Raw genomic sequence first — 14,296 nt, 5'->3', positions numbered from 1 at the left:
ATCCGATTTTGTAATTCTTTCTTCCTTTTTGACATTGTTGTCCATTTTGTTTGTCGTTTTCGTTTGCTGTGACGGTGGTTGTCTTTGTGCTTATTTTGTTGTTGTTGAGGTTGTTTTGTCATTGTTGCCCATTTTGTTATCTTTAAATTTCTTTTCAAGGGCAAGTTTTTGTTAAGTTGTCCTTTTTTTTGTGAACATGGTTTTGGTTGTTTTGCCAGTGTTGGACTATATTGTATTGCTGTGAGTGTTGTTAATGTTGTTGTCGTCATTGTTTTTTTTTCCTCTATTATTGCATTTATTGTTATATATATTATTTGTGTGGTTTCATTTCAGTTCTTATAGCTATTGTTGTGATTTTTATGTTGTCTTTAAGGTGGGTTTTCTGGTTATTTATTTTGCTGTCGTCACCTGTTTTAAACTTTTTTGTTCATATTGTCATGATGGTTATACCTGTTTTTATCATTGTTGCCCATTTTTGTTTTTGTCAATATCACGCTCACGATTGACCTTTTTGTTTTTATTTCTGAGGCTTTTTTAAAAATCATTTTCTTTGTTGTTATTTTCTTTATTGTCATTTTCAATATTTATCTTAACTGGTTGTTGGCATCATCTGTCAAGATCTTTTGTTCATAATTAAACGCAAATGACCAAAATAAAAAAGAAATAATAATAATTAATCGATAGTCCAACGTTGCAGAGCTAAAATAAATAAATAAATAAATAAATAAATAAATTAATTAATTAATTAATTAATTAATTAATTAATTAATAAATCTGGAATCCAGAGGTTTATCCACGGGTGTGATCCATTTAATGACCAATAGAGGGAACCAGTGCACCAACCAAACGCTCACATACACAAACACACACACACACACACACACACACACGTTTCAACATCATTTTCAGTTTATTGGAAAGAAACGTACAAACATGTGATAAGGAACCAGAATTATGTACAGAGTGCTTTTCCTCCCATGAACAATAGTTTGTGGCATTTCAAGTCTGCTCATCAGTCAACATGTGTTCTCAGCAGGTGAACATTTACCATGCTGCCCCCTCCCCATACATAAGCCCCCCCCATAGCCATACATAAGGTTTACCTCACTTAATAAGCCATTTTCAAACAAAAACATCAGTCTGGTAGCCATTGACCTCCTTTCATTGAGCTACTTCCTTTCTCACACTTCCTGTTTCCCCCCTTTCATTGTATCCACCCGGCAACTTTGTCGTGCCAATTTGTCATTTGGTCCTCAAAGACAAAGTCTTCTTCCTTTCTAAAATCAAATTTGATTCAGTGTTGACGCAAAACAAAACTGGGTTCCGTAAAAACCCCTGCTCATTTGTCAGTGCAATTAGCATTTGACGTTAAAACACTCAAACATGTCATAATTGCCTTTTTTTTTCCTAAGCTGTCCTTGTTTGCTTAGCAGTTTGACTTCATGTTTGTCACTGTGCGGCGATCGCACAACATAGAATCACCAAAATTAATATTCAAATACGAAATATGAAACTTCCAAAACAAAATGACATCATAGTCTTGCTTTGGAAATTTGTACATGCAAATACAATGCAAATGCATGATTGGGATTTTTGGTTGGGTCTATCGTTTTCGATACTCACAATTTGCCATTTAACAGAGGAACTATTCTACATGATTTTTATTTATTTTTTTCAAGTCGGGCTCACATAGCCAACAAAATTTGATAAACATCAGGCTGTCATGAGATGATCTCCAAAAAGGTCTCTAGAAGACACAACTGAAAAAATTTTGGTTTTGAAATGGCTACCTTCGTTTTTTGTTCCCCAGACTACAAAGGATATGATGACTAACCCAAATCTTTGTTTTGGTCATATATGGGCGACGGTCAAGGCAAATTTGGGTCATTTAAGCACCATCTGAACACACTGTGCATCTTTTTACCTTTTGGTTCGGAAATGTTGCAGTCAAGCATATACAAATCACTTAGTGGTTTAAATTAAAGAACAAAATGAGATGATCAGACATAAGACTCACTTCATGTGATTTCTTTGGGTCCCAGTGTTAAAAGCGTTCAGGATGCGAAGCCAGACCTCTCATTGGGCTGCTCGTAGCGGGTAGAGCTGGGTCCGCCTCCAACGAACGACGATACGCCGAGGACAGCCGGTAGAGGACGTCAGCCCGGGGGCCAGGGTGGGCGTCGGCTTTCTGCGTCATCAGCATTTCAAAGAGTGTGCTGACCTCCGAGAGCAAAGCCCCGCCCAGTGGGCCGTCCTTGTCTGGGGTTTTCCCTGAGAGAGGTAACAAGAGGAGTCCCATTTGAAATGTGTTCATGGATGTGTACAATTATCATTTATGATCATGATTATTGCTGCTTTAATCCAAAATGACTTCTTGCGTCTTTTCAGAGAGTGCTGCTTGAGGCATTTTTTGTGGGTCTAGTCTCAATAGATATCCATCAGATGCCATCTTTAAGTGAAATGAGGTGCTGGCACTAAGTTTTATCATAAATGTCAAAAAGCTTCATAAAATGGCTCCATCTAACCAAAATGGCTGACCTCTTGTGTTTTTGGTGGGGTTGTTTTTGGTTGATCTACTCATGGCAGACATAACAAAGGCGACATTGGCATTGGTTGTTGTTTTTTTTTTTAGTTAATTCCTAATGTGACTACAGTTTTAGTGCCGGAAAATTCAAAATATTATCAAATAGCATTACGCGACACAATGATCGGCACAAATTTCTCTTGTGGTACCAAAAGTGGAGAAGGAAGATGAGGAGTCCAAGGCGTGACGAGGCATCAGCTCGCTGTCATCGGATGGCGGTTCGTTGGGGACGAAGACATTGTCATGGTAATCTCCCGAAAGGGTCACAGACAGACGCGCCATCCACGACGGGTCGCTGATGTCTTCTGTAAGAACACGAATGTCACGTTATTGCTATTTTTGTGATGGGTGTCTTCTGTGCTTCCTGTTTGTTTAGTTGCCGTGACGACAGCCTTGATATCTTTTACTGACTCAATGCTTATATTTCTTTTTCTGTTCTATTTTCATTTATTCTCTGTTTTAACAACAACTTTCAAATGGCAAACAGGAATCGTTCCAGATGATGTTTTCAAAAGAAGTTCAGTTGCCTCCTTTGTTCGAACACAACCACGTGCAAGCCATTAGTGTGTGCGTGCGCGCACACACACAAGCAGTAGTTCGGGATCTGGCGCCCCTTTTTTCCTGTCTTTGTTTAAGAAGTTTAGATCCTTTTGAAAACCTTTTAAAGTTTTAGCTGGGGGGGAAAAAAACTGAGAAAAACATGGTGGACCATCCGGTTAGCATGACTATCTGACAGCCCACAAGTTCCAGTTTGAACCTGTGTTTTTGGTCGGTTTAATATCTTCTGCAGTTTTCCTTGCGAATTTTAGTTGTTAAAATATCGATTTGGCGCTTAATGTTTTCTTGCTTCACATTTACTTCCATGTTGATTTTTAATTTTCATTCTCTATATTTAACTTTTCAATGTTTTTAAGGGCAATGGGTGTTTCATTGTTTTTTTTGTTTTTTTTTTGATCGACTTGATTTTTTTTACTCCATCTCACCCGCCACCCTCCCCCACCAGACTTCGGGCCGTACAGAAGATGGATATTGCATTAATTCACTTCTTCTCCTCCTCTTGAAGTGTAACTAAATCCCCACCTCGCAGGAAGGAAAAGAAAAAAGTCAACGGGGCCAAAAGGAAAAAAAGGCAATTGGAATGTTGGCGGCGGATTCAAAGAGCCCACACCAGCGCGCACACACCTGCACACACGCACACTATATAGGTACACGCACACACACACATGCACACACACACACGTTGTTTGTCCAAGGTAATTCCCTCCTTAAGGAGCCTCAGGGCTCAGACCACCACAATAGCAGGAAGACACAAAAGCGCACACACACATTCACATGACTCACAAACATGCTTATTAACACAGATAATTTGAAGGTTGAATATTAACGTAAAATGCAGATCACAACACAGGTCACATTCTGCAAATAATGAATTAAGTTTACTAGTTAGCATGCTAACTTATTAATGCTAAATAATACTCATGCTTGAACATTCGAGTCACGTGTGTGCGTGTGTGTGCCTAAGTGCGTACGTACCAGAGTGATTGAGCAAGTTATGCAGTCCCTCCTCAAGTTGGGGGTCGATGGGCGAGTCCCTGCCCGCGTCCCAGTCCATGTCCCCTGCCTCGCTCTCGCCATGCCCGCTATCCTTGGTGCTTTGCCAATCAGGACAGTCCTGACCTGCATATCTATGAGCGTGCACACACAACGAAAATACCTCACTTAAAATTCTGTTGTGTACAGTTTTTGCTCAAAATCAAGTGTCAGGTGATGTCTCACTTCTTGTGATTGTTTGACTTCCTGTTTGTCTGTTGTGTTTATTTTAAGCATGGAAAATGTCTCGCACACACAATCACACTCATGAGTCTTCACAAAACCTCCAGTGTTTATCTTTGCAGTACTGCATCATACTGACGGCTGTTCCTAATTTTTCCACCACCTGATTCAGTTTCATGAGATGGTCAGAATGTTGGGAACATACCCCGAAAGTCGAATACACCCAAAAATTGGTCTAGGATTTGCAAACTTGTCAAAATGTTGTGCTTTTTTTGTGGGCAAAGAGGAAGAAGATGAGAGGATACACACTGACCTCCCGGCGGCTCGGTGAGAGTATTTGTTTCCGCGGAAGTTGGTCCGAGGCTGCAGCTGACCTTGACGGAGGAGCGACAGCAGCTGCGAAATCTGCTGCAAGACGACACAAACGTCAAAATTCTATCAACAGCAAAATAATAAAAGAGAGGAGAGTGTGTTTGGGGGCTGGGATGTATGCACGCAAGTTGAGACTCCTGACCTCTACTGGCTCTTTCGTGACATGCGTAAGTCATGTGACATTATGACTTTCATATAATTAAGGCTTGTAGAAATCCTGTAAACTGTGTGTGTGTGTGTGTGTGTGTGTGTGTGTGTGCGTGTTTTTATTACATGTGTGTTTTTATTACGGGAGAAGCAGCTGCTGATGTCCATCATAGAGAAGGTTAATCTCTCAACGTGTGTGTGCGTGTAGACAAATATATGACTTTGTGTGTTTTTGCACGTGTGCTCTGCAGGAAGTGACCTGAGCGTAAAAAGTCTATTCTTTTTTTTTTTTTTTTTTTTTTTGGCTGCCTTCCTTCCAGGATGGACGCTGAAATGTGTGCGTGGTCTGTGTGCGCGTAACATGCAAAACTTCCTCTCCGAGTCAGAGGGAGGAGGCCGACGTCCGAAGCAGTTCTTCTGCCAAATAGGCCACCAGGGCGCGTGAGGAGTGATGCATGCTGGGTAAAAACACTAACTGCTTCCTTTTCCTCAAGGTGATGAATAGTTCTATAAATGATGACTCTACAGATAAAGCTCTAATGTGGCCCACCCCTGCTACTAACGAGTGCTACCTACTTAGCACTACTAATGACGACTAGTACTAACCACTACTAACACTCTCAGACTGTGGCTGCTGACTACTACTGACAACCTCTGACTACTCGGCTGTTGACACTACTACTGACTTTAATGATGTGATGATGCGATCAGGCTTTTTTTTTTTTTTTCAAAATATGTTTCCTGATCTAAATAGTTCTCCCTAAATTTGCTCAAGTGGCCCAAAGTAAATTTAGTGTTTAAAAATAGTAGCTTGCTTATGAATGTGACTGGCTTAAAATCTTTTCACTTGTTTGCCTTTGTAGCAAAAGTGACATTTTGCCTCATTTTGTCAAATGGTGTTAACTTACATACACGCACACACATTCATTGTGTATTGATATGTGATCTTGAGTTGAAAGCAGTCTCTGGAGGCAGATGACACTGACGAATGATACACAAAAGCATGAATACACTTTCTGCTTTTTGCCCATCACACTCATCACTCACCTAACAGACACACACAGCCTCACAGATTTTTTCCAGGCTCCTGTTTGATGACTTACTCAGGCACGAGTGTGTGTGTATGCGTGCATGTGTGTGTTCCTTCCAATTCTCTAATGGACTTCAGATTAATTTCAAAGCCTGCGGGGGACGGCGGGAGAGGGAGCCAATGGGGAAGGGGTGTAAGTTAATTAGCGACGCGCTAACTGTAAGCACATGTTGAATCCATATTGGCAATGGCGGGCCAACACAATTAATGCACAGACTAAGCCAGAGAGTAAATAAGACTGGCATTAAAAGGACATTGAGAAGATTTAGGGAAATCATTAACACAAAGTCAGGTCAGGTCAGGTCAAGTCGTAAAAGTCAAAGTATCCGGAGCCCTGCCCACGCCCGATTGGAATGAAGATTGAAGGCATGTGACAGATGGACATCACGTAGTTCTATCTTAGTACTGCCATACAATGTTGCTCAGAAGCACAGCATAACAGTACGCATATTCACAAGGCAGTTTGTACGATTTGCGAGACAACAACCTACGGGGAACGTATCATTAGCATTAGCATGTTAGCACTTGAGGCTCGACTGACTTTGGGCAGTAGGTGGGGTACACCCTGAACAGGTTGCCAGCCATGACACACATATGGTCACCTCTTGCCATATGTAACTAGAATCATGCATGTCAATTAGGTAAGGCCCCAAAACAGAGACTTGCAGACTCACTTGCACTTCCGGAGAAGCAGACGAGAGCTCGATGGAGTCTGCGAAGGCCGCCATGGACAGTCGCACTAGATTCCGGAGGATCTGTCGCTGTTCCGCATCGCTGGACCCCCGACTCTCCGACATTTTGGGTCTCCTGAGGGTTGCCTGAGGCGTGGAAGCCGTCGCCTCAGCCGTCTTCCGCTTCAGCGTGCTTGAACGGGATCCTGAAGAAGACGCTGACGACTGGTTTCTTGCCTTGCGAAGTGTATGATAGGAACTCGCCGGTGTCAAAGGCAAAGCAGCGTCCAGTCGGATGTTTCCGGGCTTTCGCAGTGTTCTGCCATGAGGGACATCGCCATCCAGGTGCGTTTGGGAATGGAAGCTCGAGTTCATCGTCATCGGTGTCAACTCAAAGTGTTTCGCTGTACGCTGGTCGTGTGATAAAGTGAGCGGTGTCTTCTCGCTCTCATCCAGTGGGATTTCCTCTTTGCGCTCTCTCATTACAGGAATCAGCTGAATGTCAGACTTTCGGATGTTTTTCTGTGGACGACGCGGGTGGCGGGTATACGTAGACTCGGCCTGCCTGCAGTTGTAGGCCCGGTAGTCTCTTTTGTCGGGTCTGCAGAAGGTTGTAACCGAGGCAATGGCGAGAAGCAGCAGAAGGCACGTCACCCCCAAGCAGATGGCCAGCATCATGGTAAAGCTGAGCCGCCCCCGGCTGCCAGCGGCTGAGTTCTTCAAGTGGTCCTTGAGGTTGATGAAAGTTACCTCCAGTGTGGCCTTGGTGGACAGGCTGGGGGTCCCCATGTCAGAAACAGAAATGTTCACCTTCACAGTTTTTCCAACTAGCTGGGTGGCGTTCGTGGTATTGACAAACAGTTGGCCCGTGGATTGGTCTAACCAGAAGAGGCCATGGGGATTACCGTCGGTGATAAAATATTGGAGTTGTCCGTTCAGTCCCGAGTCGAAATCTTCAGCCTTTATGGTAGAGGCAAAAAATCCATCGAATCCTTCTCGGACTGAGTGCTTGATGGGCAAAGGGGTTGTTCCGTCCTCGCCGATGCTACCCAGCTCTGCCACAACCTCCCCATGGTCCACGTTGATGGGAACAATGAGCTGAGCCACGCCGTGATTGGGTCGAGGTTCCCTAATGACCGGGTAGTTGTCATTCACATCCTGGATGTCAATTTGAACCGTGGCTGTGGTCCTGAGGGGCGGGTGGCCCTGGTCCACAGCCTCCACCAGAAATAAATACGAGTGGTACTTCTCGTAGTCCAGAGGTTGAAGGACGCTGACAATGCCGCTGGTCGGGTGAATGGAGAAGGGCTGGGTGGAAGTCTTTGCCTCGCTGGCGTTGTGAAGGTGGTACAAAACTCTGCCACTAAGCTCCAAGTCAGCATCCTGCGCGTGGACCTTGAGTGCACGGTAGCCTGCGACGTTGTTTTCCTTTAATGAGGCTTTGTAGACGGCCAAGGAAAACAGCGGCGCATTGTCGTTTTCATCCAGAACTCGGACGGGAAGATGTTTCACGCAGGACAACGGTGGATCTCCATAATCCTGCGCCACCAGGGTGATGTTATATTCCATCACCTCCTCTCGATCCAAGACACCTGCAGTTTCGATCATGTAATTTTCACCATGGATCTTCTTAATATGGAAGGGACCTGAACCGTGTTGCATCATGGCTGTCACTTTCCCGTTTTCTCCTGAGTCAGCATCCGAAACCATCACCAAGGCGAGGAAGGTGCCCGCTGGCGCACCTTCCAGCACCATTGCAGCAGGGGAACTGGGATGAGTCCAGGTCATGTGGATCCTTGGTGCGTTGTCGTTGACATCCACCAGCTTGACATGGAGCTTACAATGTGAAGGAATGGAGTTGGGTCCAAGATCACGAGCCTGGACTACCACTTCATGGGACGTCTGGGCCTCGTAGTCCAAAGGAGCTCTGATGCTCACAGCACCGCTATGTGGATCCACAAAGAAAAGCCTCTGAACATCTGGATGCGAGTGCTTACTCAGCGAATACTCCACCACCCCGTTGGTGCCCTGATCGGGGTCTGTGGCTTTGAGGTGGATGATTGTTGTCCCACGTTCTGTGTCCTCAGGTATCTCCACTATGGGGGCACTTTCTTCAAATGTAGGACTGTTATCATTTGAGTCCAAAATATTTACTCGGATTAAAGTACTCCCAGACCTTGGTGGGTTCCCTTTGTCCCACGCCACCAGGGTGAGCTCAAAGGTTCCTTGAACTTCCCGATCCAATTCTTTGATTACCACTAGCTCTGCCTGTTTGGTCCCACCTAGCGCAGAAGTTACATCCAAGGCAAAATGCTGGTTGGTGGACAACGAGTAGGTTTGAAGTCCGTTGGCTCCCGCATCTGGATCCACCGCAGACTCCAGAGGAATCCGCATCCGTAAGACGGCCGTCTCGGAGATCTCCAGCTCCTGGACGGGGCTGGCAAAGCTAGGGTTGTGGTCATTAAGGTCCATCACCTCCACGTGAACCCGCAAGCAGTGCACCGCCCCGCTCTTCCTGTACAGGACGCTAAAGGCCACTTCGCACTCGTCAGCACTGCGACACAACTGCTCCCGGTCCAACTGGCCTTGGGTGGAGACCTCGCCATCTCCGGCGTTGATGGCAAAGGGAAGGGCCCACCCATGTTCCACAATCTGGAAGTTCTCAAAAGGACCCACCTGATCCAATTGCAAGAGGTCGTCCACCAGCCGGCCCACCCGGGTTCCTGCAGGTTGCTCTTCCCAGACGCGGTACTGGATGGTGATGGACGACGGCTCAGAGCAGCTAACCCTCCAGCCAAAGTTCAGAACCAGAAGGATACGAAGAAGAAGCATGATGAAAATGTCTACTGAATCATCCACATCCAAAAAAAAAAAAAAAAAAGAAATAAAAATGATCAAATCATTTTTCCGAGTTGCAGAACAACAATCTGAGTTATGGTCAATTTTGGATTCAGGTATACGTCCACCGTGCTCGAAGTAGATCTGCTAAAATCATCAAATAAGATGGAAGGAGAAGTGATGATCAGATCGTTTTTTCCAGTTGTAAAACAAAAAGAGTTTTGTCTGGTTTAGTTTTGGTCCAGGAGCAAATCATCATTCCCGTTTTGATCACCGCTGGCATTGCTCACTCCAACAGCTGCTTCCACCATCTTGCCGTACACTTCATCATCATCCTCACCGCTGGAAAGTTTTTCTCTTACTGAGGAAGTTTGGACGTGAGTACCCACATGCCGACAGGCTCGACCAATGGGAGAGGAGGTGGGGTGGGCAGTATGTAAATGAATCCCAGGACAATCCACCCCCGTCTCCAAGAAACCTGACACCCTTGTACAGTCTCTTCCCAACCTGAGCGTGATTCCCAAAACTTTCGGTCTGGAGTGTATGCGACTTGAGGACACTTCCGGTGGTTATGGATGGACCTTCCTGTCGTGACGGTTTTAAATTTGTCCATTGTGAGTGGCATATTTCTACCACCCCTGTGGTACAATTACAGCTTTCAGATTCTCTTGACGTATTTTGTTGTGTTGCTTGTGGTCTCAGACAGCAGCACTGAAACACATAGAAAAACTTTAAAATATGCATTCCTGCTTTAGCCACAGTTGTATTTAGCAAAGATGTTAGCATTGTGTGGCCACTGCGAGGAAGGACAGCACAATACCATGCGTCGCTGCACCTTTTTTGTTTAAATGCCTGTTGTGGTGGCAATTATTGAAAACTGTTGGCATGTCATGTCCATTTTGCTATCAATCTGTTTCTTTGGTTGCTTTGAATATAGAACGTGTTCTTTCTATACCTATGTTTAGTTCCAAAACATAATCAACACTTAAATATAATTAGTCGCATGGATTTATCACAATTTATCTTCACACGATTTTATTTTACATTCACATTAGATTCCTGCCACACTTGTGTTTATGATTTTTTTAAAAAATATTTTCCCGTGTACGTTTAGGCATTGTTGATGGTAAAATGTGAACAGCCTCTGAACTCGTTCACCTTTTTTTTCCCTGCAATTGTTCTGTGCCGCTGATTGCGCGCTGACCCCTGACCCGTTTGCTTCCCTCCACATCATCGCCTCATCACCCCCCTCGCCACGCCGGCCGACTCCTTCGGCCACTTTGACTCCCTCACCCATCTTGGCCTCCCTCAGCTCCTCTGCCGTCTTTCTTTTCCCTTCCTGTGAAGGAAGCGGTCGGGTGGCGGTGAAGGCCGTAGAATTGGGAGGATGGGGGTGGGCGGGCACTAGACAAAACAAAATGCATTCTTTCTCATTGTACACATTCTTTGCAGAAATGTACAGTTCTTTCGTGTGTGTGTGCGTGCGTGTGTGTATGTGTTGTGGAGACAGGAGTTTATATGTGTATGTTTGCTTTTCGCTGGTGATCTAATCTGATTGGCTGACTCCTGACCAGCCAGAATGTACACCAGCTAAATCAACGGATGACATCAGATGTAAATAAAATAAAATACATCTCGACATAACGTGTCTCCGTCGTATGCATCACAAGTATGCACCCTATAGTATTTCCTTATCACAAACTGATGTATTTTGTTAGCCCCTCCCGCTCAAGTGTTGACAGACAACGCCAACACTCCATCCTCCACAGACTGGTCTACTCTCCTCAAACAAACAAACATTAAGCCAGGGGTCAAAGGTGAAGCCTTCGCTCGGTGCTACGTTACAAGTAGGCACCGAGAGCGTGCTAGCAATGCGCTAACATGAGAACATGCACGAATGGGAAACAAAACGAAATGTTACATGGATTATTTGATTGGAATGTTACATGATTATGTCAAATGACGATGTGATCATTTCAGGATTGAATGAAAGTACTATTAACAACATTATGATCTTGTTCTCACATTTTCTGGCACAATTTTTTCACTGCTGTATCATTACGTTCATTGTCTGGACAATGTTTACAAGAAAACATTTGTAGATTACATGGACGGCTGGATATTTAAAAAAAAAAATTGTGTATTTTGGGAGATTTACACATTATTGTCATGAGACAGGAAAAACATTTGTGTGTTGTGTGTGGCCTTCATTGTTTCTTCCTGTCATTGTGAATCTTCCTGCGCAGACCAACACACGTCAGCACTCACTTTTCAGTGTGTGTGTGTGCGTGTGTGTGTGTGCGCGTGCGTGCCGGCGTGCATTTGTGTGTGTTGGTAGAAATGTCAAGTGTATACGTTATACAAACATTCTCATTTTTCTGCCCTCTAGCGGACAAGAAGTGTTAAGATTAATTAACATGAATCTTTTTTTTGTGGAATAAATTATCAACAAATGTTTTAACGTGATCATATTTATTTAAAAAAAAACATCCATCTTTGAGTCACCAAATCCCACAAAAAAATATCATAAATGAAGAAAAAAAGATTTAAAACACATCTAATAATCTAATAAAACCACAAGTGAGTGGTCTTTATCGTTAATAGACATAAACGTAATCTCTGAAGCAAAGAAACATGCATTATTATTTATTGTAAAAGATGCTTGTACGTTTATTCTGAGTGAAGAGACAGTGCTACCTTGAGGCAGCCCAGTTCCTCGCCACCGCCACCCAGCACCCCCTGAAGACGATAATCTCCGTTCGTGAGCCACGATGGAACGTCCATGAACGGCAGGAAGAAGTCCGACTGAGGCAGAGCGTACGAACCCTGACAACAATAAAAACAACATTTATATTCAATACAGAGTTGCCATTTAAATGTCTATAAGGTAATCTACTCAGAGCCTACTGACTTCCTGTTTCAGTCTTCACACTGATCAATTGTTGCGAATTAGACTTGTGATTTGTTGGAATACTGTTATTTGATATTTTACATTTTGCTTAGAGTGCCACATGTAGAACAAAAATATGCGGAGTTCTTATTGGTGCATTTTCTGAGTCATTTTAAGAATAAATCACTCATTGATTTTATCAGTGAGCCTGTGAGCTGCTGTTTTGGTTAGCAACTGAGTTGACAAAAGAAAATTTCCATTGGCTTTAAATCTCCTGAGCAACAAGTGACACTCAAATCATTAAACGGGGAAATTATAACCACTTTGACATGACGATCGAATCCAGTTGAAGTGTAAGTGAGTATTCAGATTATGTACTGCTGTGGAGCCACTTACAGGTTTAAAGGGGCAGCGGCAGGGCAGTCCGTAGGTGTGCAGCGGTTCCGGGCAGTCTACTCCAGGTGGTATCAGCTGGTTCAAAATGTCACAAACGTCGGCATAGTGACAACTTCCCAGCTCATCCAAGCACGGAATTTTCACCCAAAAACCTGCCACCTCTTTCTCCAAAGTTACGTTCACCTGGCCGGGCCACAGAAACATGCGCATGAGATTCCAGAAACTGCTGTCAGGATGTTTATAGGTGTTATTGTTCAAAGTCACATTTCAAAACATTCAATTTTGTATTGCAGCCATAGTGGTGCTCACTGACTGACTGTTACCTTGACAACCTGCCACTTGATTGGTTCAATAATTTTACAGCGCCATCATACAAGTGTCACATGAACTCTTGAGTAGATAACAACATGGCAGGTTTCAAACAAGGGCTTAGGTGTCACCTTAGGTGTCACATTAGAAGTTGAAGACTAAGTTAAGGTTAAGGTAGTATCAAGCCTGGGTTAGGAGGTGAAAGTAGGGCTTCAAGAATGGGCTCAACTCTTGCAATTGATGTAAAACCCAGGTCGTGGTAAAAGTTCCCCCAAGGATGGATTTAGCTTGTAAGGCAACCACGGGCATTTGAGCCTCATTAAAAACATTACAAACAAACTTTGTTATTTCAAACCAAATGACTGAATACGCATTTGAGGAGGTCCGCTCGGTGTGTGTGTCTATGCGTGTCCAGTACAGACGTTCAGAGGGGCACGGAGCTCCACGGACGTGGATCCGGAAGCAGATGCCGTCAGGTCTCCGGGAATGCTGATGGGGTCCGGAGACACGCTCAGGGTCCTCAACACTGCCGCTGCGTCTGGTTTACCACAGTTCTTCCACGCAAACCCTGAAACCTACACACGGAAAGGCTACGGTTGAAATCAATACAATGAACACTCAGTTCGGTACATCGTCCAATGAGAGCTTTAAAAAAAAACGTGCTAAAAGAAAATGGACACTTTTGATTAAGCCATCAATCTGCTTACTATTAGGAGAGCTAAATATATAAATGAATGACTGAATAATTTAATGATTAGATGGATGGATAGATAAAAAGATTCATAGATTGATTGATTGATTGATTGATTGATAGATAAATAAATAAATAAATAAATAAATAAATAAATAAATAAATAAATAAATAAATAAAGCTGTTCTCACTTCGACTTTGTTGATTCGCTTCCAGCCGTGCTGCCCTTCGGTAAAAACTCCAACCCCCAGCATGCTCAGTATGACGAGAACCGTCAAAATGTTCTTCATGTTTGGGTTGTTACGGTGAAAAAGAAAACAGAAACCAGCAAACAAAAAGAAAATGGACAGCAAACGCTCGACAACCCGGCAGCTGTTTACTTCCGTGTTTGGCATCATCACGCAGCCGACAGTCATATGATCAGTCACGTGACGCTTGTCATCGAACTTTTCACGTGCACGCTATTACATATTTTACATTATTATTAGGACATACATGTACACCCAAAAATCTTCTTTATTCTCAGTCAGTGACT

General features: G+C 43.8%; 2 protein-coding genes across 3 annotated transcripts; both read right to left on the bottom strand.

Moving 5' to 3' along the window:
• Positions 1–887: 887 nt before the first annotated feature.
• Positions 888–10,220, bottom strand: pcdh12 (protocadherin 12). Of its 2 annotated transcripts, none has more exons than XM_088390828.1 (5): positions 6,641–10,220; positions 4,671–4,762; positions 4,118–4,269; positions 2,734–2,889; positions 888–2,271 (listed from the first exon to the last, which is right to left on the bottom strand). In XM_088390828.1, exons 1-5 carry the CDS (start codon positions 9,467–9,469, stop codon positions 2,045–2,047), a joined length of 3,456 nt encoding a protein of 1,151 aa, XP_088246954.1. In that variant the 5' UTR covers positions 9,470–10,220; the 3' UTR covers positions 888–2,044. The 2 variants fall into 2 exon arrangements, with proteins under 2 accessions (XP_088246954.1, XP_088246946.1); XM_088390820.1 differs by having other exon boundaries at positions 4,671–4,765; positions 6,641–10,219.
• A 1,710-nt stretch (positions 10,221–11,930) lies between these two features.
• gm2a (ganglioside GM2 activator) lies at positions 11,931–14,172 on the bottom strand. The gene is made up of 4 exons (XM_088375230.1): positions 13,953–14,172; positions 13,493–13,645; positions 12,762–12,944; positions 11,931–12,301 (listed from the first exon to the last, which is right to left on the bottom strand). The coding sequence occupies exons 1-4, from the start codon at positions 14,157–14,159 to the stop codon at positions 12,146–12,148; spliced, it is 699 nt and encodes a 232-aa protein (XP_088231356.1). The 5' UTR covers positions 14,160–14,172; the 3' UTR covers positions 11,931–12,145.
• Between the last annotated feature and the right edge of the window lie 124 nt (positions 14,173–14,296).

Source organism: Syngnathus floridae, chromosome 1, assembly GCF_059516105.1.
Source record: "Syngnathus floridae isolate MCC-2025c chromosome 1, RoL_Sflo_1.0, whole genome shotgun sequence".
Classification (NCBI taxonomy): Eukaryota; Metazoa; Chordata; class Actinopteri; order Syngnathiformes; family Syngnathidae; genus Syngnathus; species Syngnathus floridae.
The sequence above is the reverse complement of the archived record's forward strand: the minus strand, read 5'-3'. Positions and strand labels throughout refer to the sequence as shown.